Source organism: Sceloporus occidentalis, unplaced genomic scaffold (assembly GCF_023333645.1).
Source record: "Sceloporus occidentalis isolate IW3139 unplaced genomic scaffold, rSceOcc1.0.p SCAF_107, whole genome shotgun sequence".
In the NCBI taxonomy this organism is placed as follows: Eukaryota; Metazoa; Chordata; class Lepidosauria; order Squamata; family Phrynosomatidae; genus Sceloporus; species Sceloporus occidentalis.
Window position 1 is genome coordinate 935,375 of NW_028317087.1, and position 24,932 is coordinate 960,306.

Genomic DNA, 24,932 nt, shown 5'->3' on the forward strand with positions numbered 1-24,932 from the left:
TGACATCATGTCTCAGCACCCCATGTCTTAAAGGGATATAACACATTCCTTGACTTCATACTAAAATTCCCTATGTCTTTTTTCAGGGTGTGAGTCCTCTCTTGATCTGACCTTTGAAAAGTCCACTGCTGCAGTGAATAAAATCTTCTCAACTTTGCGAGATATCAGCAAGGCTCGCTCCCCTCTGAAAATGTTTCATTCTGTGCATGTGCCGGGGAGTAACGTTCAACAGGTAAGCAAGCTATCAGCCTTTAAGTGGTCTTCACGATGCAGATTACTATTAAACTGCTGCATACATCAAGTTCCTGTAATTTGTCTACATGCTTCCACTTTGAGTCCACATTGGTGCCTTTACAAATATTCTTATATACCACTTAAGGTAATATAGGTTTCTTTGTAATGGCCTCCATCACAAAGATAACTGCCGTTCATAATCTTAATGTTTTATCAATTCCTATCAAACCACAAGGCACGGTGTCTTGACCAAGAATGAGGTGTGGAAGAGATAATGATTTGAATGGTTTGTTCTCAGTAGACAGGTAGGAGTAGTAGGATGAGGTGGGTGGATGCTCTTAAAACAAGAAACTAATGTGTATCTTTTATTTAATCATAATTTTCAGACGTAAGATGAGTGGGTCACATAAGAATGCACAGCAGAACCTGGCACTAATATGTAAACATATTAATGTCAGATCAATTCATGTGGTGTCTCAATTCACCAGGAATCCGGCATGTCTATCCTGAATTTGTATGCCTGTTTTTCTCTACCGATGTACCCATTTGCCCAATGTTATTTTCAGTCCTTCAGGCAAGTACATACATGTTTATGGTACATTCAAAAATACACTGGTTTTAGCAATGTAGTAAGTGGTAAACATTGCCTCTGTTTTCACATGTGATCTCTTTATCTCCAAAGAGACACTACTGGCATGCTAGGAATACTGTATGTAGTGTAACTTATAATAGCAGTAAGGAACACAACATATCCTTAGCACTAAAGTGCTATTTATTAACATATAAGTACAGACAGGTTGGAGACTATATAATAATTATAATATAATAGTAAAGCCTGCGTAACGTGTGATTAGCTAGCATTTACAACCACACACTTCCAGGTGAATAGGATGGGAAAGTACAGGTTGAAATTCAATCATGTTCATGAACGGAAATACTAAACACTCAAACTATATGCTATATGAACAGGGAAACATTAAAAAAAACTCTTGTTCTGTGAGGTTTTTTATTTTAATCATTTTTATTTATTGTCCAGATACGAATAGCATACATTTCTGTGAATTGATGAGTTGTTGAAAGGCAGGCCTTCGAGTTGTAATGATCCTTTGTGGAAACCTTCATTAGGTTAAAAACTGTCTGAAACACCTGCAGTCTGTTGAAAAGCTCACGTGCCGATATTTCTAGAATAAGTCCCGTATGCAAATAAATATGCCTCTCCCTGCTCGCTTGTCTAGCAGAATACTTAAGAAAAGACTATTGGTAGGAGTTACCCATGCATAAAAATATGCCGCTGTATGCTGGTGTTTGGGGCACTGCTGTTCAGTGCCGTTAGAGTACAATAAGAACTGTATGGAGATGAAGCTAGTCTTTCTTCATGCTATTATTAACCCATTATCTGAGTTAAAAATTACGTTTCAATATTTAGACTAAGATGGAAAATGGCTCTTTTTACTGCAGATCTGTAATTGCAAAGGAATGATGAATTAATTTGCTTCCTGGGTTAAGATTGTTTTCCTTAAGCTGTTCCCTGGCAGGCTTTGGGATACTGAACAGATGGTGCATGCAACGCTACGTTTCCACCTAACCAGCAGTTTGAGGCTTTTAAATATTGCGTGACTAGACCTGACAGACCTTGGAATGCCGCAACAAACACTCAACGAGCTTTCTGTGGATGCAGAACACATGTGGAGAAGGAGGTTCCACAATCCACTTCAAAGATCGAATTGCTGCGTAACAGTACGCACACATTTATGTTTTATACTGTACATTTGCATGGATAATTGGATAGATGTGATAGACTTTGTGGCATACAACTACCTATTGTAAATACTCAAACCTTACTAGGACATGGGTCTTGCATTATATTCAGGATAGTGTTATGTCTGTACAACCTGTGGCCCCCCAGCTTCTGCGGGACTACATATCTCACATATTGCTTTTTCAGCTAAGGGGTTAGCTGAGGTGTATGGGAGATGTAGTCTTGCAACAGTTGTGCTGATACCACAAAAAGGACCAAGACGAAAAGTAGAGATGTCTCCTTTAAATAAATAACATTTAAAAAGGAAGAGAGAACACATGTTTAAAATAATAATAATAATAATAACTTTATATATTACTTTAACATTATACCGTATTTGCTCGATTATAAGACAACCCTGATTATAAGACAAACCCCCAAAATCTAAATATTAATTTAGGAAAAAACAAAGCCTGAATATAAGACTACCCTATAGGAAAAAAATGTTTGCTAGTAAATATTCATGTAAACAATTTTTTCATATTTAATAAAAGCTATGATTGAGAAAAAAAAATATATTTTGTATTTCCTTTTATTTGCCAACCTGCCCCCCCAGTTATGCACATCTGCCCCAGGGTTGCCACTCTGTCCCCAGAAATGCCTTATACCCCTATTTGCCACTCTGCCCCATGATGTGCCTTTTAACCCTCTATATGCCACTCTGCCTCCAGAAATGTCTTATACCCTCCTATATGCCACTCTGCCCCATGATATGCCTTTTAACCCCCTATATGCCAGAGTGGCATATAGGGGGTTAAAAAGCATATCATGGGGCAGAGTGGCATATAGGGGGGTAAAAGGCATTTCTGGAGATATATATATATAACTGCTAACAGCAATCACACTCCTATCATCCCCAGGTTCCAGCATGTACTGGCTGCCTTGGCTTGATAGGAGTGTGAGTACCGCCTCCCTATGACATGCTACCACCACCACCACCCTTACACCTCCATGCTAACACACACACACACACACACACACTCATTCACAAACATTTAAATACTCGTTCATTGCATTAATCACACACACTTGCTCAAAAACCCTCCCCCACCCCCTTACCTGAACTGCAGATCTCTCACTCTAAGACTTCTGCAGGGGCCCGGCTGTGCGAGCAACTTCTCTGGCCCCGCCCCCAGAGGAAGGAGGGGGGAGGCAGAATTATGTGACACTCTGCTAGCTTCCTGTTCTCCTGCTGCTAGCAGCAGAGACGCTGCTTGCGACTAAAGACCGGTAAGCAGCCCGGTCCCAGCGGACATTTTTTTTGAGGTCTGATTAGAAGACGACCTCGATTATAAGACGAGGGGTATTTTTCAGAGTATTTGCTCTGAAAAAAACCTTGTCTTATAATCGAGCAAATACGGTATATAAAATATATATGAACACGATAAAATAATTGAAAAATAATATGAGAAAACATATGTAATGGAATGAAACCATAAAACAGGGAAATTATGGTGAAACAAACATATAATTAAAACAGCCCTGGTCATGAAACGGGTTAAAGTCAAATAATGTCATGTTTTGCTCTAATGCTGCTGGCAACTAATATACATTTACTGATTTTAGATGTGTCTGTCTGTCTTTGTATACATTGCTCAAATGGGTGTGTATATATATATATATATATACATACACAATACTACCTATTTAACCCCTTAAGGACAATGGGCGGTCCCAAAACCCATTGAAAACAATGCATTTTGAGCCCGTACATGTACGGGCTTTGTCATTAAGGGGTTAATGGCACAAAACCTTAATTGCTTTGCTGAGAAAAGAAATATTAGCTATTGTATTCTTTCCCTTTAATACTTAATCACACAAAATAAACACCGAAGTCTTTTCCATTTCTGCGACAGGAACCGATCAGTGCTCGCTATTGTGTCATATGACAATTAAGCCTTTCCGGCTAAAATTATGAATGAGGCAAGTTTTTGCATGGGAAAGTTTCAAGCATTCAACAGCACTAGGAATTCTGATGCAACATTCAAGAAGGGTTTTTTTGTCACCATAGCAACTAATGGAATGGTCCTGCTCCTTGGAACATTGGTTGTTATGGTAATAAGACCACTTTGCCCCGCAGAACAGATATTAAGTTACCAAGGTCTGTTATTTTGTGTTAACTTACACCTGTAAGAGATAAAATGGCAGGCCATCTATAGTACAAAACTAAAAAGTTCCGGTCAGCTGTCAGGCTGGATTTGACTTCATTGCAGCCAGTAAGAAACTAGAATCCCCTGAGTCATAACCAGGTTGAAAGTACCTGTACTCCATGAATCACAAATCTCCTCTTTGGATACCAAGCTTCTGGAGCAGTACCCTCAAAGTCTATCTTCTTCTGGGTATTAACTAAATATTCCAGGTTATCGCTCCAGATGCTCGGAGTCTAGCAGTAAAATGATAGGAATAAAGGCAGTCTTTAAACCCTAGGAATCTGTCTCTGACAAGTCTATGAAGTAATTACATAATTAGTGTAAGTGCTCATACTATATCAGTCTAAATGATGCAATATAACTCCTGATATTGATGACCACAAATAAATGAATGCAGAATAGCATGGGATTCTATTTCAGTCCCTTGATTGTTTAAAGGTTCCCTCTTTGTTTGAATCCCACAAATTTACATATAACTTTTCCACTATTTAGGGCTTTGCTGATTTCAGCCAAAATCCGGAGGGTGTGACCCATCCACCATGCTATTGCATGTGTATGTCCATGCAGGGAGTATGCAAAGGTAGAGTCATGTAATGTGTATTTTCAGGCGTATCATCCTCTTTCCACTTGTAGGTCCATGGCTTCTCTGGCTGAGTTAATTTTCTGTTTTTTGGAATTCCCAGCTCCGTTCCATTAAACCCTGCTGTTCTTCTTCAAAAAGCCGTCTATTAGTCACTTTCAGCCATCCTTAAGAAGCACTGACATATAAAAATAAACTAACCCCCTATCACCCTTATGTCTCAGCTGTGCTCTAACTCCTTGCAAATCTTTGTAATCCAGAAACACCAGCACTTCAAAATAATGCTTTCCATATTAACAAGTTATGCTACAAAATGTTAGCAAATTCATCGCACATCATTACACATGGTGCATCAACCTTTTTTATTATTGTATTTCAATGTATTATTTACCAGATACACATACAATATATTTGCATTACTGTTTTACCGTCTGATGCCCGTTTTCTTAGTGTATGAGTTCCATCGATTTAGAATGCAAACAAATTCTTGAACATTGGGTACAAAAAAGTGCCACTGTGACATGAGCCTTCCAACCTTTGGTTGAAGTATTCAGTATGTTGTTTTTATTAGTTAAAAGAGATTGTTCATTATTGTAACTTAGATGAAATCCATATCATATTTAAAGACATTTATAAAACATTTAAAAAAAAAAGTTATTTCAAAGGGTTTTCTTGTATGTATGATGTAGGATTCATAGGCTTCTGACCCATGCCCCCTTTGGGAAAATGTTCCCCTGGCCCGCAGAAACTCAGATATAATTATTTATTGCGTTACATTGTACACTTATCCTTAACCCTTTAAGGACAATGGGTTGTCCTTAAACCCATTAAAAACAATGTACTGTGAGCCCATACATGTAGGGGCTTTGTCATGAAGGGGTTAAAAGTATTCATAGTAAACAGATGTAATTGTTTCATTGAAGTATCATTTCAGTAGAGTATATTGTTGGTATCTGTTAATGCATGCTATGAATGGTATCAAAGAAAACATCAGAAAAATAAACCACTTCAGGTATATTAAGTGGCGTCATCACAGACTGTTATTACTTGGTGATCATATTCACATGCGCAGCTAACAGCCAGCATGTTCAGCACACGAGGAAAGCATTCCACATAAAGACTGCCCCCTAAAACAGAGCATGTGAGCTGCCACGTGTTTACACACGCACCTTCACTTGTCAGATGAAATACTGATGTAGCTAGCGTATTGTTCAGCACATTTATTTCAACATATAGCAGAAGGGCAGAATGTCTTTTGAGAGGGTAATATGTGGGTTTATTGATAGGAGTGCGGTCTGTTGTGGAACATACATGTGAATTATTTAAAGCAATTATACTCCTGGAAACATTAGAATTTTAATTGTGTTTTGAAAAGGTTAACACTTGAGATACTATAGATAGAATAACAGATGAGCTTTAGATGTGCTGTGGTTTTGTAATAGTTGAAGTAATGTATTTTTCTTAATACAAGAGGGAGAAAAAAAATTTTTCCAACGTTTTTGCTTTTTGGTTCATATAAATATTATATCATATTCCTGGAAAATGGTACCGTATTTGCTCGATTATAAGACGACCCCCCAAAATCTAAAAACAAAAAGCCTGAATATAAGACTACCCTACAGGGAAAAAAGTTTTACTAGTAAATATTAATTCATGTAAACAATTTTTTGATATTTAATAAAAGCTATGATTGAGAAAAATATATATTTTTTTATTTCCTTTTATTTGCCAACCTGCCCCCCCCAGTTATGCACATCTGCCCCCAGGGTTGCCACTCTGCCCCCAGAAATGCCTTATACCCCCTATTTGCCACTCTGCCCCATGATGTGCCTTTTAAAAGGCATATCATGGGGCAGAGTGGCATATGGGGGGTTAAAATGCATTTCTGGAGGTATATATATATATATATATATATATATATATATATATATATATAACTGCTAACAGCAATCGCACTCCTATCAAGCCAAGGCAGCCAGTACATGCTGGAACCTGGGGATGATAGGAGTGTGAGTACAGCCTCCCTATGCCATGCTACTACCACCACCACCCTTACACATCCATGCTATCACACACTCATTCACAAACATTTAACCACTCATTCATTTCATTAATCACACATACTTGCTCAAAAACCCTCCCCCACCCCCTTACCTGAACTGCAGATCTCTCACTCGAGGACTTTTGCAGGGGCCCGGCTGTGCGAGCAACTTCTCTGCCCCCCCCCAGAGGAAGGAGGGGGGAGGCAGTGTTATGTGACACTCTTCTAGCTTCCTGTTCTCCTGCTGCTCCCGACCAAAGCACCGGTAAGCAGCCTGGCCCCAGCGGACATTTTTTTGAGGTCTGATTAGAAGACGACCTCGAAAAAAACCTGCTCTGAAAAAAACCTTGTCTTATAATCGAGCAAATACGGTATAATGTAACGTGGAAACCACCAGTGTATTTGGCTTCCGGAGCAAGTGGCTGGGTTGCTATGACTTAACATTAAAAAAACATTTCTCAAACTTTTCTCTTAACTTCTCCTTCATAACAGTGTAGCCTTTATGGAATACAGTGATTAAGAAAGTCCACAGTTTGTCATATGCTGCTAAATAAACAATAGAATAGCTGGTTCTTTCTACTGAGATGTTTGTAGTTATAGTCTATGGGGAATCACCATATCTAGGAACCCTTAGCGTGCTTACGCCAATATCCGGCACACGGGATGAATAGGCAAATTTACCATGGAAAATTATTGTTGAAAGATGAGCCCTAAAAGACTAATTTAGCAGGACTCCAAGTATATAATCTGTTTACAATGTTTGTTCTCCGAGTAAGCTTGATATGGTTTAGCACTGGTCAAACTTCTTCCTGTCCTAACTACTTCCTACTGGTCCCTAAACACCTCTTAGAAACAGAATTAGATGGCAGATAAGACCCATATGGCCCATCTAGTCGGCCCATTTTTTTTCTGATGTAGAGACTCCAACCTTAATCAGACCTTGGTCTTGTTTTAGATTAAGGATAGTTTTATGCCTATTCCATGCATGTTTGAATTCCTTTATCTATTAGCCTCTATAACTTCTGATGGGGAGCTGTTCCATTTACCCACCACCCACCTTAAAATATACTTATGTTAAATCTAAACTTCTGACCTCTTGTTCTAAAATTTCTCCCCTGAAATAAAGCACCAGCATCAGAATTAGACTGAAGAAGATGCCACAAAATCCTTAGTATTTCCAGAAAAGCTAATGTAGCAGAGTCAATGATATAGGAATAAGGCTATATTTTCATTTGTTATATGAAGTAGCAAACATATGTCACATGATAAGCTGCAACTCAGCTAAGATATTTTTTATTGCTTGTCTCTAGATGTTTAATATAATAACCCAAACAAACATATTTAATGCCCAATGTGTTCCTTGGTTTTCCTAATAATTAAAGAGCAACTATCACCATCATAGCTTTTGGTGTAAGTTTTTTTTTTTCATATCAAAATTTTATTAATTTTCCATACATAGAAAAAAGACAATTTTTACAATAAACAATAGTACGTACAGTCGGCAGACAGTGACAAATAAGCCTCTAATTCGGGATGCAACGATATTATAGGGAAGCAATATGTCTCCTACTACACAATTTCCAGGAGCTGTATGCATTTCTCCCACTTTTAACCTTACTTATACTATATCCAACTGATTTTGTTATGCCCAGTTCCATTTTACAATGGTATAATGATCGTAATCTTATCTCTGACCACTGAGGGACCTTATTACTTTTCCAATATTTGGCTATCAGTATCTTAGTAGACAGAAGTATATGAATTATTAAATATATGTCTACCTTTGGACCTGATGGACAGTCCAGATGTAAAAGAGCAAAATCTGGAGTAAAGGGCAGCTTAAATCCAATCAATCTCTCGTTTTCTCCAAAGATCTTTTATTTGAGGGCATAACCACCAGGTATGTATATAATCCCCATTTTCAGATCCACATCTCCAACATATTGCTTCTGTTTTTCCATACATTTTTGCTAATTTAGAAGGAACATGGTACCATCTATAACCCACCTTTATAAAAATTTTCCCTAGTATTCAAACAACGTATAGCTTTATTAACCCACCGTATCGAATCTAACCAAGATTCCCAGGGTATTGTCCTCCTTAAATCCCTTTCCCATAACTTAATTGCCGAAATCTGCGTATATTTTTGATGGGATCTAATGAGGGTTAAGCATCTAGAAATCATACCCTTAGTATTCCTCATACTATAGATTCTTTTAAGTTGTTTCAGATCTTCTCCATTATACAGTAGATTACATTTTGAAATAAAGCCCTTAATTCTTAAATATGAGAATATCTCTTTGGAGGGTATAGAAAACGCCTCCTGAATCTGGGGAAAGGATTTAAGTTCATTGTCTAGATATAGATCTTGAACAATATAAATGCCTGCTTGTTTCCATGGGTTTAGATTTAGATTATCTATATTGCCTGAGATTACATCTAAGGGGAGAAAATTCCCTAGCGTATTATGTAAACCTAGTTTTTTTTTGGTCCGATCCCATACGTCTAGTATACTTTCTAGGACTAGAGATCTTTCTCTCCATATTTTTTCCCTGCTTCCAGATCTTATAATCCATGGTAAAGATGCAATATCTCTACAGCCAATCATTTTTCCTTCAATTTGATACCATATCTCGTCTCTAGTTTCCTTTATCTGGGAGGCCATTACATGGGCTAGCATACATGCATCATGATATTCCACAATATTTGGTATTCCAAGTCCTCCTTCTCTGGTTTTCTTAGAAAGGAGTTTTAGACTTATTCTAGGTTTTTTATTTAGCCAAATGAACTTATTAAAAGCTGTCTGGATCATACGTAGCCAAGATTTGGGGACTTGTAGAGGTAACATCTGAAATAAATATGTCCATTTGGGAAGAATATATGATTTAATAGTATTTATTCTACCGGTCCAAGAAATTTCTTTCCTTTTCCAGTCTTTTAAAGTTTTATTTGTAGATCTTAATAACGGTAGAAAATTAGTCTCTACTATCCTTACAGGGTCCTTAGAAATCTTAATCCCTAGGTACTCTATATAATCTTTGGCCCAGATGAAATCAAAATTGGATTTTATAAATCTTAATTCTTCTTGGCTTAAATTATTTGCCATAAGAACAGTTTTATTAATATTCACTTTATAGTTGGAATATTTAGAGTAAATTTCAATCACTCGCATTAATTCAGGTAAAGATGTTCTAGGTTGTTCTAGAAAAAGAAGGATATCGTCTGCATATAAGCTAATCTTACTTACTAGCGTATTAATTCTAAAGCCATATATGTCCTGGTTACCTCGAATATCGGAGGCAAGGGGTTCAATTGTTAATATATATAAAAGAGGTGATAATGGACACCCCTGCCTCGTGCCATTAGTAATTGGGAACCATTGAGATTCTATCCCCGGGCCAACTGTTCTTGCAGACGGACACGTATAAAGGGCCATAATAGCCTCAAAAATATTTCCTTTTAAACCATAGGCTTCAAGAGTATGTTCCAGGAAGTCCCAACTGACCCTGTCAAAGGCCTTCTCAGCATCCAATGACAGAGTCAGAGTTGGGACCCTCGAGCGCGAAGAGACGTCCAGAATATCAATAACTTTCCTAATGTTGTTCTTCGACGTCCTACCCGGAATGAGGCCAGTCTGGTCTTGAAGAATTAGATTATGTATTACAGCTTTTAGCCTCTTCGCTAGTATTGCCGCATAGATTTTAACATCCCCATTTAAAAGCGAGATTGGGCGATAGTTGGAAAGGGTCTCTGGGTCTTTATTAGGCTTTAGTATCGGAACTATATTAGCCCTTAGCATTTCAGGGGGGAAAGAACGAGTTTTAATTACTTCATTGAAAGTCTTGGTGAGTTTATCCGCTAATAGATCCATTTTATAGAATTTATTACTATAACCATTTGGCCCTGGCGCCTTGTTATTTTGCATTTCATTAATAACCTTTTTAACTTCTTCTATTTCTATAGATTGGTTTATGGACATCAGTTGGTCTTCTGATAATTTCGGAGTGGCTCTTTTTGAGAAATATTCATATGCATGTTCTTGCTTTTTAATCTTTAAGTTATATAGAAGTTTATAGTAGTCATTAAAGGCTACTCCGATTTTCTCTGGAGTAAGGCACAGTTCTCCGTTTGATCTTATTTTATGGATTCTTCTTAATTGTCTCTTAGCCTTAAGTTTATTGGATAGCAGTAAATCGGCTCGGTTGCCCTTATAATACCAGTTAATTTTTAGGTAATGCAAGTTTTTATTTTTTCCTCAATTAGTGCTTCATTTATTTTATTTTGTATTTCATTTAATACTCTTGTCTTAAATTCTGAAGGGGAAAATTTGTTTTCCTGTGAAATTCTATAAAAATTTAGATATAACTCAGCCAAAGGGGCCCCCCTGGATTTTTTCATTATAGTACCCAATTTGATAAGGTGGCCTCTGATTACGCATTTATAGGCACTCCAAACTATTGGCGAAGGGACTTCTTTATTCTCATTTTCCAAAAAATATTTTTTTGTAATGTCTATTATATAATCTCTATTCTCCTTTTTAGATAATATATTTTCATTTAGGCGCCAATTTGATCTTATTTTAGGATTTTCAGGTAAGATAACCATTATTAATGCGTTATGATCTCACCAGGTGATATCCTGTATTAAAATCTTTTTTACCCTTCTTGCTATCTCATCATCACCTAGGAATAAATCAATTCTTGAATACGCTTTTGGTGTAAGTTAGTTGATTGACATCCTAAGTATAAATGATGAGTGAACCCATCATAAAACAGTGTTTAACACCAACAGTTTCATAAACTAAAAAGACTACACTGTAGTTTGGAGTAACTGCTGCGTAATCTATCCCCTTCTTCACCTATTTGAGTTGGCTCTGTCCCTGTGGTTAGACCATTCTCCAGGGGAGGGCTGGCTGCCTACGGCCTGGGGGGCAAGTCTAGTCAAGTGGCCTATTGCACCACCGAATCAGCCCACCATCCATGCCCATCTTTTCCTGATTTTCTAACACATGTTGATGTGATGGGATTGGGAGTACGTCAGTACACAAAAAAAAAAGTCATCATACACAGAACGCCTGAAGCCACAATTTAACACAACTAATCCTTTTTAATAAAATATGCAGATTGAAATAGATTAAATAACACAAAACCTTCATTTTTATGCTCACTGATTTCTGGGCCTAGAAAATTTTGTCCTTGAAAGTGACTATAGTTCAACAGAAAGTAAAGTGCCAGGAAACAGATGATCAAATATACACCAGGACAGGCTCTGCCACACCAACACCCAAACACACACACCAGGACAGGCTCTGCCACACCAACACCCAAACACACACATACCAGGACAGGCTCTGCCACACCGACACCCAAACACCAGGACAGGCTCTGCCACACCAACACCCAAACACACACACCAGGACAGGCTCTGCCACACCAACACCCAAACACACACACCAGGACAGGCTCTGCCACACCAACACCCAAACACAGACACACCAGGACAGGCTCTGACACACTGACAGACACACGCACACCAGGACAGGCCCTGTCACACTGACACCCAGACTCGCACACCAGGACAGGCTTTTTTTCCTAAAAACAACTATCTAAAGAAAGCCCTTCTTGTCCTGAAAAAAAACAATATACCGGATTTGCTCGATTATAAGACGACCCCCCAAAATCTGAATATTAATTTAGGAAAAAAGAAAAAGCTTGAATATAAGACGACCCTATAGGAAAAAAGTTTTACCAGTAAATGTTAATTCATGTAAACTATTAAATTTTTTAATAAAAGCTATGATTGAGAAAAATTTTTTTGTTTTTATTTCCTTGTATTTTCCAACCTGCCCCCGAGTTACGCACATCTGCCCCCAGGCTTGCCACTCCAGTATGGCACTGTGGCCCATGATGTGCCTTTTAACCCTCTATATGCCACTGTGCCCCATGATATGCCTTTGGGCGTCCATCGCGCAGACCTTCCCCGACTGTCAGAGATCAGAGTTCTCGGTGCCGGTGCGGGGAACTCTGATCTCTGACAGTCGGGGAAGGTCTGCGTGATGGACACAGACAACCCCTGCTGCTAGCCACACCTCCATCCGGCTGCAGCGGAAGTTGTCTACGCGGATCGCGTGGACATCAACCCGCTGCCCCGGTATACAGCAGGAAATTGGAAGCACCGGTAAGTGTGTGTGGGGGGGGAGTGTTAAATGGGGGGGCGACAGAAGCATCCAGGTCCCCTGCAGAGGTGCGGGGGATCTGGATCTTAGTCTCATAGTCAGACCTCTATTTGAGGTCTGATTATGAGACGACCCCGATTAGAAGACGAGGGGTATTTTTCAGAGCATTTGCTCTGAAAAAAACCTCGTCTTATAATCAAGCAAATACGGTATAACTTGTGTGGATTCAGTAAACAAGAGAGCTAAACACAAGCGCCGCAGAACTGCTAAAACGGCGTCAGTCACGAAGGGTACAAAAAAATTAAAAACATCTCTGTTCTTAAGAGGTTAACGTACAAATGCTAGCTGTAATGTCCATTTACGTGTGGCCATGATGTAGAATTGTGCTTCTGGCCCATGCCCCTTTTCGGAAAATATTCTCCTGAGCCGCAGAAACTCAAATATTATTTACAGAGTTATATTCTACACTTATCCTTCAAAGTATTCATAGTAAACAGATGTAGTTGTTTATTGCAGTATCATTTCAGTAGAGTATATTGTTGGTATTTGTTAATGCATGAATGGTATCAAACAGAACATCAGAAAAATAAACCACTTCAGGTATATTAAGTGGCGACATCACAGACTGTTATTACTTGGTGATCATATTCACATGCGCAGCGTTCAGCACACGAGGAAAGCATTCCACATAAAGACTGCCCCCTAAAACAGGCTTCATATGCACCGAGATTGCAGGGCGGCATGTTCAGCTTCTGGAGAGGGCATGTACATGTGAACTGCCACGTGTTTACAAGCTAAAGGACGTGGACAGCAAAGTTTCGCAAATCAGCGGCGCTGCCTGGATCCCATTGTCAGTTTGTTACCATGTAACAGGCACCTGGATGACAGACACTTGCTATTCAGAACAGCTCATTCATTAATGAGCCTCTTATCACACTTCCTTCCCTGTATAACTCTTTTATCCATGACAAAAAAACAACTCACTATAAGCAAAGGCCAATTATGTTTTCTCATCCACAATGGTCCTTTCACATGGAATTACATGGAATTACAATATTTAGCATTGTCTTGAAATTGCCAAATCTTACGTCACAGGCCGGCGAAGAAGTTTGAACAACAATTGCTGTGAGAAGTATTTGGCAGGCGGTCAGAAAGCTGATTTCCTCTCCACCGCTTCATTTCTTCCTGTAACATCATTAGTAATTGTAATTATGGAGGACATGTTTCTTTTTTAGCCTTTTTTCTTTCCAGCCAATGCTGCTATTTGCATGCTGTCAGTTTCATACAGCTGGTTACATGTGAGACTAGCAAGAAGTAGGGAGATATTCAACCATTTAAAGAGAGTGCTTTCCATGCGTGCAGACAGGAGAGCCATGTTGATCCAGCACTGGAATTGGTTGGTCGCAAGTATCACATGTCAGGAGATGTGTTTAGCCAGACACATGTCTGGGGGGTACATTGAGGCACCACTCATATGCTATCATATGCAATAAAACGCATATGACGACTGGCGTGTCCCTTTAATGCGGTCCTATAATCCGGCAGTGCAAACTAATATCAAACAGAGACCGGAAACACACAGGCTCCGTTTACTGCCTGGCCATATTACATTATATGAAATAAATACTAACATTTACCAGAACTCCTGCAGTTTTTTTAAATCCATACATATTTATTCCTTCTTTCCAGAACTGGCACAGCACTTCTATATAGCATGTGTACATACATATTGATCCTATATTGGCATTGGCTGAGAACAGATATCATAGCCAGCTAAAACCAATTTACTTTATATATGCATCACCCATACATACAAATATTTATAATTGTGAAAACTGTATAAACAGCATAAAATACAAAGAATGTTTAGGTAAGGTAAATTTTCCAAGCTGTGTGCCTCCTAAACCTAATAACTAGTTGTCTTGTACCTTGTCACCAATTTCGTGGCAGAATTCTTTTAATTCATTCACATTGGAGGGTTTTTGAGTATGAACTGCCTTTTTAAGGTCATGCCTCAGCAACCTAATCAGATTCAAGTCATGCCTCCAAAACCTTCATTTTGTTTCTTGTGAGCCATTCAGAGGTGGATTGCGCTTGAGCTTTAGGTCACAAACTGATGGCCGGACATTCTCTTTCAGGATTTTCTGGTAGGGAGCAAGTGGTCCAGGTCCTGAAGCAGAAAAGCAGCCCCAAACCATCACACTACCACCATTGTGTTTGACTGTTGGTATTACCTTCTTATAGTGGAATGCTGTGTTATCTTTATGCCAGACGTAACGGGACCCATGTCTTCCAAAAAGTTGCACTTTGGTAGGCTGGCCACACCTGGGAAGGTTCACCACTGTTCCAAGTTTTCTCCATTTGTACATAATGGCTCTGTGGAGTCCCAGGGCCTTAGAAAGGGCTTTGTAACTTTTCCCAGACTGATTGATGCCAATGACATTAATCAGTTCCTGAACTACATTAGGTTAAGGCAATATGTGCTGCTTTTTTAAGACCTTTTAGCCGACTTCAGTTTGCAAGACCAATTCTATTTAATTGTTTAGATTCAACAGGGCTGGCAGTAATTATGCCTGGTATGTCTAGTGACATTATCTATTATATTTGGTTTATTGGTTGATTTAGTAACTAAGGGGTCAATTACTTTTTCACATAGAGCCAGGCAGGATTGGATAGCTTTGTTCTTCTATAAATGAAATCATCATTTAATAACTGTATTTTGTGTTGACTTGGGTTAACTGCGCCCAATATTAAAATTAGTTTAATGATCTGAAACATTTAAGTTTGACATATATGCAAAAACAGAAGAAATCAGAAAAGGGCAAATACTTTTTCACAGCCCTGAATGTATCATAATATATTTTGCTATTTACACAAACACTTGGAATGATAGCCTTTACTGAAACGTTATACACATGAGATGTTTTTTTTTCTTCCCCTTAAATATCATCCCAGTTGTCAGACATGTCATAGCCTGATAAGATTGTGTGTTTAAGAATTATCCACATTATTTGTGTTGTTACATTAAAGTGTACGGTACTGAAGTACCCCCACGCTGGGGTGTTGATAGATCAGATAATCTCTGTATAATCTACCCCGCTGTATAGCACGAGAATCCAAATTAGTTTCATTGCATCATATTATCATCAGCTCTTCTACAGAATCTTCATAGTCGGCTGACCTGGATTTATTCAGTTTCTAAACAAACATTTGGAATCGGAACTTCCTTATACAGGCTTCCTATATACACGGTTGGGAAAATCTTGGCAAGATAGAAATCTAGTAAACTGTTCTCAAAATATTGTTTCATTAAGTTTGGTTACAGATTGGTATTGGTACAGAATGGGGCTCATTGCTTCACAGTGCGTTAGGGGATATCCACCACAAAACATGAGACTCCTGTACTTAGCATGGGGAAAGCTTTTAAAATGCAGTGTGTTCCCAGCTAAGCTACTTATTGTTATTTGCAGATTTCATTTTATGCAAAAAAATACTGATTACTCAAACCATTCAAATCAGAGCAGCCTTGATGGCAATTGACCCTCTCCCTCCTCACCAGCCCACACTGTTTTGTTTGGTTGCATTAACACAAGTAATGTAAGTGTATGCCTTACTATGGATATCCCACCCAAATAAATAATATTCCATATATTCCATTCCATTTTTTCAGTCATATTCCATTTTATGGTGCATAAGACTGAAGGCCAGTAAATGAACTGAGACCTCATGTTGCCAGTAGATTTCCTTGTGGTTAATTCTCAGTCAATGGTGACCCTTTAAATCAGTAGAATTATTACAGGTTTAAATTAGACAATGTAGGGTACCTGCCCTTTCCTCTGTTTTCCTTTTCGAAAAGCATTATTATTATTTGCCAGTATATGGCGCTGACAAATTCCATGACGCTATTACAATAGGTAATAGAAATATCTAATAAAGTGAAGTTAAAATTGGCAATTAAAACATAATGGCGCAGAAGGAAAAGAGGGCCCTGCTCTTGGAGTCTTAAGTCTGCTGGATTGTGGTTGCAAATAACATTGTTTTTCAGTTAGACGGTTGTAACTTATTTTTGTGGCAAAGCCTACATCATCAGATATCATGTAATTGTGTCTGAGTCTCTAGTAGGTTTTCATCTGTATTGTTTATCCCAAACAATCTTTTTTTTTTTCTTTCCTAAGAAGTGTACTGGTAAGGGGCTTTTGTGACGGTATGGTTTCTGAATCTGGAGCAATATGAGTAAATGTTCTACAGAAATGAAAAAGATTTGTCTTATTCTACATGTAGCACTTTGTATGAGAATTGATCCGGTTTGATGAATATGCCAATAAATTAGCCACTCTTTTAAATACAGTAGATTGATTTTGTTGGTTTTTTTTTTCTGTGGTGAGTGTCTGATATGTAATGTTTCCCCACAGGCCTCTTACAAGCCATTGTTGAAGCAAATTGTGGAGGAGATCCTACACCCTGATCACACGGAACCTCTTGACATTGAGCACATGTCCTCTGGTCTCACTGACCTTCTAAAGACGGGATTCAGTATGTTTATGAAGGTGAGACCAACAATTAACAACCTTAAATATTGTAGCCTTTTATTTTTCTTACAGCAGTTAAGTAAAACAAATATTTTATACAAAATATGATTGGACCTATTTTACTCAGTCTGTGTACAGTTTCTTGTTTATAACTGACCATGAATTCACCATGTGTCTACAAATTGTGGGCTGATCCTGTGCTCAAAACGTTCACGAGAAAAAACAAAGGTCCTTACCACCATCCAGCTCTGTTAACAGTTCTTTCAGGGATTACTTGATAAACGCGCTGCACGTTACTATAAAACAGTTACCACTAACAATTAAAATGCTTGTACCGCTTCATTTGGTATCTGAACTAGACTTGGGCACCAGGGGGCTCTTCGTGCTCGTCTTCGGCGGGGGGGGGGATCTTCGTATTCCGCGAATATTCGCCTGTTCCCGTCTTCTCTTCAGGCGAATATTCGTGGACATTCTTCGTGTTCGGTTTTTCTTCGTTTCCCCTGTTAAGGGGTTAATACAGGGTTAACGCAGCTCTGGCGCCAGGAGTTTAAATGTACGTATGAGCAACTCTATTGGTCGTCAGCAGGGGGCTCCTGCTGGCGACCAATAGGGTCGCTCGTACAGACTGTTAACTCCTGGTGCCATAACTTACCCAGCACATCCCACTGGTCTCCCTCCCTGTTCAATTAGTTAAAGACCAGTGGCATCTGCAGGGTAAGTTGCAGCATTGGGGTTTTAAAACCCCAATGCTGCAACTTACCCGGCACATCCCACTGGTCTCCCTCCCTGTTCAATTAGTTAATTTAACTAATTGAACAGGGAGGGAGACCAGTGGGATGAGCCTATTGGTCACCTGCAGGGTCTTCCTCTGGCATCAACCAATTGGTTGATGCCAGAGGAGGTCCCTGTAGGCGACCAATAGGCTCATTCGCACTGCCCTATAACCCGTGACGGCGAACCTGCGGATTTCCACTTCCGGGAACTGCCGCGATGACAAGGTAAGTTAGGAGGGGGGAAGAATGGTAGACGAAGACGATCACGAAGATCTTCATGGTGTGTGTCTTCGTCTTCGCCTACGTTTTACCGCCGCTGTCTTCTCTTCGGCGTGTCTTCGCAACGAACACGAAAACGCACTCTTCGTGTTCGTTTTCATGTTCGCCCGAAGACCAATGCACAAGTCTAATCTGAACCCTAGACATTTTTAAACTTTTTTTTTTTTTTTATCTTCATGGGTTTATAAACGGTTTTAGATATAAGTCGGGAGTATATGGTTCACCAGTCCTAGGGCAAAATATACTAGCCATTTAGAAATGGCTAGCAATCAAAAGCCTTCACAATATTCTTGGTGGTCTTTGGGCTGATGCAAGGAGTTCATTAGAATGTTCACATGTGAAATAGGAAACTTAACCTATGTTTGTAAAAACATTATTGTGATAAATGGTTATTTCTTTATTTATTTATTTTTTACTTAAACTTTAAATGGGAGATGGCCACATGTTACCAATACCAATTTAGTTTGACATTTTTAGAAGGATTTGTATATGAAATGAAAGGAGAGAGAGTGAGATATTTTCATTTAAAGCAAGGACTATGTGAACAATATGGAAGAGGTGTTAGCTCTCCTCTGATCTGAAATGTAGTATTTTTCAGTTTCTAACCACCATAAGTGCCATTCTCCAAGTAACATTTACAGGGCTACCAATATTACAATGCAATAACTAAATATTTTACCAAAAACCTCACCCAAGAAACTTCTGAGTGCTGCCAAAGCACAACATTATGCTAATTTGTGTGTCCACTGATCTTGGAGTTAGATGATGAAGCATGCCAAAAACTTCTTTAATGAGGGATCTTATGTCGCAGAACACATTGTTCCTAATGACAAATCTACTTGTCGCTGGAAAATGAAACATATTTGCAAAGTGAAACAGACCTAAATCTTATTTGCCCTTGCATAATGCCACCGCTGTATAAACAGACTGATTATCCCGAGGTTGACTTAGTTGAGTAGAATATTAAGGTCCCTCCACAATGTGAAGGGTTCTAGAATAAAACAGAATACGGGATGCACATGTTCTGAAGCCTCATCTGGACCAAATTCTACAGTCTGATGATTTGTACGTAACCACGTCTTTGCTTTGTGTATCTGCAGAATTATTTCTCCTGGCAGCCTCTAGTTCATTGTATAATGTGTGTGAATAAAGCCATGTAGGAAGTGTTTAAGCACATGTGCTTCCACATGACATTACAATGGAGACAAATAAACAGATGCAGAATGCGAATGTTGTGACAGAAGCAATGCCAGAAATATTGTGCTGGGGATGTGCTTAGTTCATTATAGAGTTATTAGTTTTTTAACATTTTTTTGTACACATGTTGCTTTGTTATCTATTTACTTGTGTGCGTGGGCATTATTTTTTTTATCCTTGAGTCACCGTGATTGAGTAATATCATGCCAGCCCATGTGAACCGAAAAAAACAGGATTCATTTGATGACCTTCTTAGCTCATATGGTTATGTATCATAATTATGGATAAAGTTAATTTCATGTCTAAGTCATTTTGATAATTGCCTGCATAATAGGTTAAAGCACGTCAATAAAATGTTTTGAATTACAAAAGTATGTGCAGTGGGTGTTTGTGGACAGCAATGAATATTTGCCCGTAGCAGCAGCAGCAGCAGCGTGCCTATAGGGTACTTTATGGTAGAAATTGGAACGCCTCCAGGGTAATTCAAACACCTTGAGTAGAGTGAATCAATGAAAGGAAGGAAGTGAATGAAGTAAAGTATGAACTTGTGTATACATTACTGTTTTGACTCTGGCTTTACATCTGCCTGGGAACATTTTGCGAATACCCATGTGTAGTTGTCTACCAGGTTTGTTATTATGTTCTCTGTATTTGCCACTTGAGTAAATGTCAGTTGTTGTGGGGAAGATGGAGGAGTGTATTGCAGGCTTTGAGGGCTGTAATAGAGAGTGTTAAATAGTGTTAAAGTGGACAGGGGCAGTAAGAGGGCAGATATAGGAGATAATATTTTCTGTAGAACTTTTTTCTGCTAAAATGTAATACAGAGACAAACTGCTGTAAGATTCTCCAGAAGAATATAAATATTGTAGATGAATTGTACTGGATAAAAATAATAATGATGTTGATCAACTAATGAATTAGAGGAGATCTAAGAGAAGGGGGATATTATAGAAACATTTGGATATATAAAAAAAAATTAGAAAACAGACAGGAATCAAAATACTGTTGGGCAGAAAGTCTTAATCTGAAATTTAGACAAAAAAGGTTTGAGGCTTTTCTAACGAGTAAGAAAATGGCAAGACTAAGATGAGTCTGGGTGCTCTCACCTTCCATTAAATTCTATTACTTTTCTATCTCTTTGTAAAGGAAGAAACATTTTGCAGGCTCTCCTTCTGGATGTATTTAGAATGAAAAGACACAAATGTACGAGGTGAACCTTTACCCAGGGAAGACCACCAACTCAGACACGCTATAACTAATGCCAAGAATTGCAAAGTTAGTGTCAATGTAACATTTTTCGACTGTGATTTTATATAACTGAATATATGTAAAAACTATAAAGATATATTAAAAGCTAAAACACACTCCAGCACATGCATTGGTCTGTCGACCAATTCCCAAAGATCACCCAAAGTGATGGTTATCCAGAGTAATTGTAGCAGCTGGATAGTTCATCCTAGGATAACATTGAAAGATTCATACAGTGAAAAAAAAAAAAAGAAGACATCAGCTTCTAATAGTAAATGTGAGGCACTTGGTATGAAAGTCAATAATGAAAAAATTCTTTCTTGTTCATATTCCACTTATAATGGGCCTGTGTCCACTGAAATCAATGGACTTTTGTTACTTTTTAATGCTGATAACCACTCTAATCCTATTCAGAAAGCAGATAAAGAGAGGTTCACCATACAAACCTCATACTAAATGTCTTTTTTTCCCCCCAGATGAAACTTGATTATTTTTTTGCAGTGAATTTCTTTCAGATGGTATCTTTCACTTCAAAAGAGAGAGCCTTAGGCGGCTAAGCTGTAGATTTCAGGGTACATATTCCTGGCAGAGACCCCTACAGCTCTCACACAGCCAAAATGAAAGCTTGTTCAGAAGTGAACTGCGCCTTTTCAGAACATTTCCACGGCAAATGTAATTTCATTTCACGTGTATTCATATGACAAGTGGCATTTTGAGTGAGTGGTATTGCAATTTGTGGTTTGGAATCCAAGCTACATCCGATGAAGAAAGCTCTTCCAGGCTTTGTTTTCAAGCAGACTTGTTTTGACTGAAAGTAAAGTAACGGCTTCGTCTTCGGTTACCACAAGAGAGTTCTTAAGAAAAACACTGCTAACTTTGTGACCTTTTTTTTCCGGCTGGAACCACTGTTGGTTTTTTTTCATATATAGAATGGAAAATACAGATTTAGTTCACTTTAATTTTCTGTATAAGCAGTAAAGTCAATGAAACCTATTAATTTAAAATGGGGGGGAAAAGAAGCTTTCGTAGCATAACCAAACCATCAGTTTATATGTTTACTTTATTGTGCTTTGTCATAATGTATTTGTACAATTTTAGGCATGTGTTGCAGCCATATTTTTGTGGCATTTATGCGGTTTCCTTGGTTCATTGAAATTTTCGTCTATATAATGTGTATGTATGTATACATATATATATATATATATATATATATATATATATATATATACATACACACACCTTATTTTAAAGCAAAGCCAAATGAATAAGGTTATGTCACACTGCCGGGACCCAGTACCAGCAAGCAGACACTCAGCAGTTCTCAGCCGGCGGCTAGAGGCTTTAAAAATCTGTAAGTGCAGTACTCCGATACTTTAGTGTGATCCTGGTATTGTTTTTGACCCTTAGCTCGTCTGACTACTCCCCTGCCTTGTGATTCTGCTACAGATTGATTTACCTGTATACCATACCTGGCTTGTCCAACTATCTGTTCCATTAAAAGACCCCTGGATTGGTTGTACAACTACCTGTTTTGTGTATCGAACCCAGTTGTGTCTGGCCATCTATCCTGCATTAACCCCTGGTTTCCTGAATTACCTGCCTAGGACTCCTGCCTGCAGTTTACCTATACAGGTATTTGGTTAACAATAACACTTGTGCCAAACTTTACTTGCCTACACCTGAGCCTCCTCCCGGTTCTGGTCTTCCTCTTAGCTTGGGGCTCAACAATTTAGATGTTTCAATACTGAAGAACTTCCGCGGTGCATGCTTTTCTATGACGGCAGACGCAAGTTTTTATTTTTTTTAGATTGTCACTAAATAAAATCTGGGGTTATTTTGTCTAAATAACTCCTTAAAGTAAACCTTTGATCCTAGAGGGATATCCCTCAGTTTGGTACAGTAAATATATAATATAGTGATACAAATGCTCATGTAGTTAAGTGCATACACAAGCGATTGCACATTTTGGCAACTCTACATGCACTGCTGTCTGTCCATTATTTGATCTCCAAGCAGGCATTGGGAGCCAACAAGGTTATAACAAAGTTCAAAAAGGTGTTTATTGACCTTAAATTATTTTTTTTTTAATGTATAAAGCTGTGTGAACTCATAAATCCTGGTACACATATTAAATTTATATGTGGGTTTAAGTAGCATACAGTTGGCATGCAATTCCTTCACGCCTTCTTTAGTAAGTTTAATAGTCATCAGTTATGTTCCTTAGATAAAGATGTGCCTGTGATATTAAAAGGACTTTGTACTGTAAGTTATTAAATAAGCAATCACCTCTGTCAGGGCTGGCCCAAGACTTAATGCCGTCACTTCTGGCGCTCAGCATTACAAGCCGGCACTGAGATAGAGCTAGAGGGCTCGCAGAGGAGAGAGAGGGGCACCAAGCGGGTAAGCGAAAACCACTCGGCGCCCCTCTCTCTCTCCTCATCTTCAAAAAAAAATTGCCCCACTCGGCTCCATTGTAGGGCGGGCCCTGACCTCTGTAAAACAGACGACATATGATGAAAAACCTGATGCTGACAGGACAGCATCCTACGATAGTTGAACTAGTTGAAGTATTGGTTAATGCTATTGTTATGGGTAAAACCCCCCAGGTATGGGTACATGCACTATATCACGGACGCTGGGCTGGGTGCGTATGTAGCTACAGTCACATTTCATTTCTTTTTGAAGGTGCCAATTTAGAAAATGTAAAAAGTGTAATTATCTAAATATATGTTGAGTGTTCTACTAGACATACTGTGTTTGTAGAGGTGTCACATTTCTTACATGCTTTAAGTGGGGATAGAAAGCAGAATGTCTAATCTATTGAAGAATAGAGCACCATGCACTTTTGTCATCTCACCTGTCCATGACACGGAAAAAGTAGTATTGATCACAAATATAGAAGATGTGTCTTATAATCGTTGCTTTCATTAAAACCTCTGATATACCGTATTGGCTCGAGTATAGGCCACACCTTAAAAGTAAGGTGCTTTTTTTAAAGAAAAAATTTAATTTAAAGTGTAATAGATATGCTGCCACTCTGCCCCCCCCGAGACATGCTGCCACTCTGTGTGTGTCCCAAACGAGACATGCTGCCACTCTGTGTGTCCCAAACGAGACATGCTGCCACTCTGTGTGTGTCCCAAACGAGACATGCTGCCACTCTGTGTGTGTCCCAAACGAGACATGCTGCCACTCTGTGTGTCCCAAACGAGACATGCTGCCACTCTGTGTGTGTGTACCCCCCCGAGATATGCTGCCACTCTGTGTGTGTGTCCCCCCCTGAGATATGCTGCCACTCTGTGTGTGTGTACCCCCCCGAGATATGCTGCCACTCTGTGTGTGTGTACCCCCCCGAGATATGCTGCCACTCTGTGTGTGTGTCCCCCCCTGAGATATGCTGCCACTCTGTGTGTGTGTCCCCCCCTGAGATATGCTGCCACTCTGTGTGTGTGTACCCCCCCGAGATATGCTGCCACTCTGTGTGTGTGTCCCCCCCTGAGATATGCTGCCACTCTGTGTGTGTGTCCCCCCCTGAGATATGCTGCCACTCTGTGTGTGTGTCCCCCCCTGAGATATGCTGCCACTCTGTGTGTGTGTGTCCCCGAGATATGCTGCCACTGTGTGTGTGTCCCCCCCTGAGATATGCTGCCACTGTGTGTGTGTGTGTGTGTGTGTGTGTGTCCCTGAGATATGCTGCCACTCTGTGTGTGTGTGTCCCCTCTGAGATATGCTGCCACTCTGTGTGTGTGTATCCCCCCCCCCCGAGATATGCTGCCACTCTGTGCCCCCCTCCCCTAGACTTACCAGTGCAGACTCCCGGAGTCCCCGGTGTCTTGCGGGGCTGGCGGGGGACATCTATTCTAGGCAGAACGGTATACAACTTCCAGAGTCGGCACTTATGGTACCGGAAGTTGTATACCGTTCTGCC

General features: G+C 39.2%; 1 protein-coding gene across 1 annotated transcript in view; it reads left to right on the top strand.

The window, feature by feature from the left end:
• The window catches only part of LOC149283238 (sec1 family domain-containing protein 2-like), a 196,633-nt gene that overhangs the window by 161,892 nt on the left and 9,809 nt on the right, over positions 1-24,932 (top strand). Inside the window, exons 6-7 of the mRNA XM_089497812.1 lie at positions 87-232; positions 17,391-17,525. Coding sequence (XP_089353938.1) covers positions 87-232; positions 17,391-17,525 — 281 coding nt within the window. The remainder of the gene's footprint in view (positions 1-86; positions 233-17,390; positions 17,526-24,932) is intronic.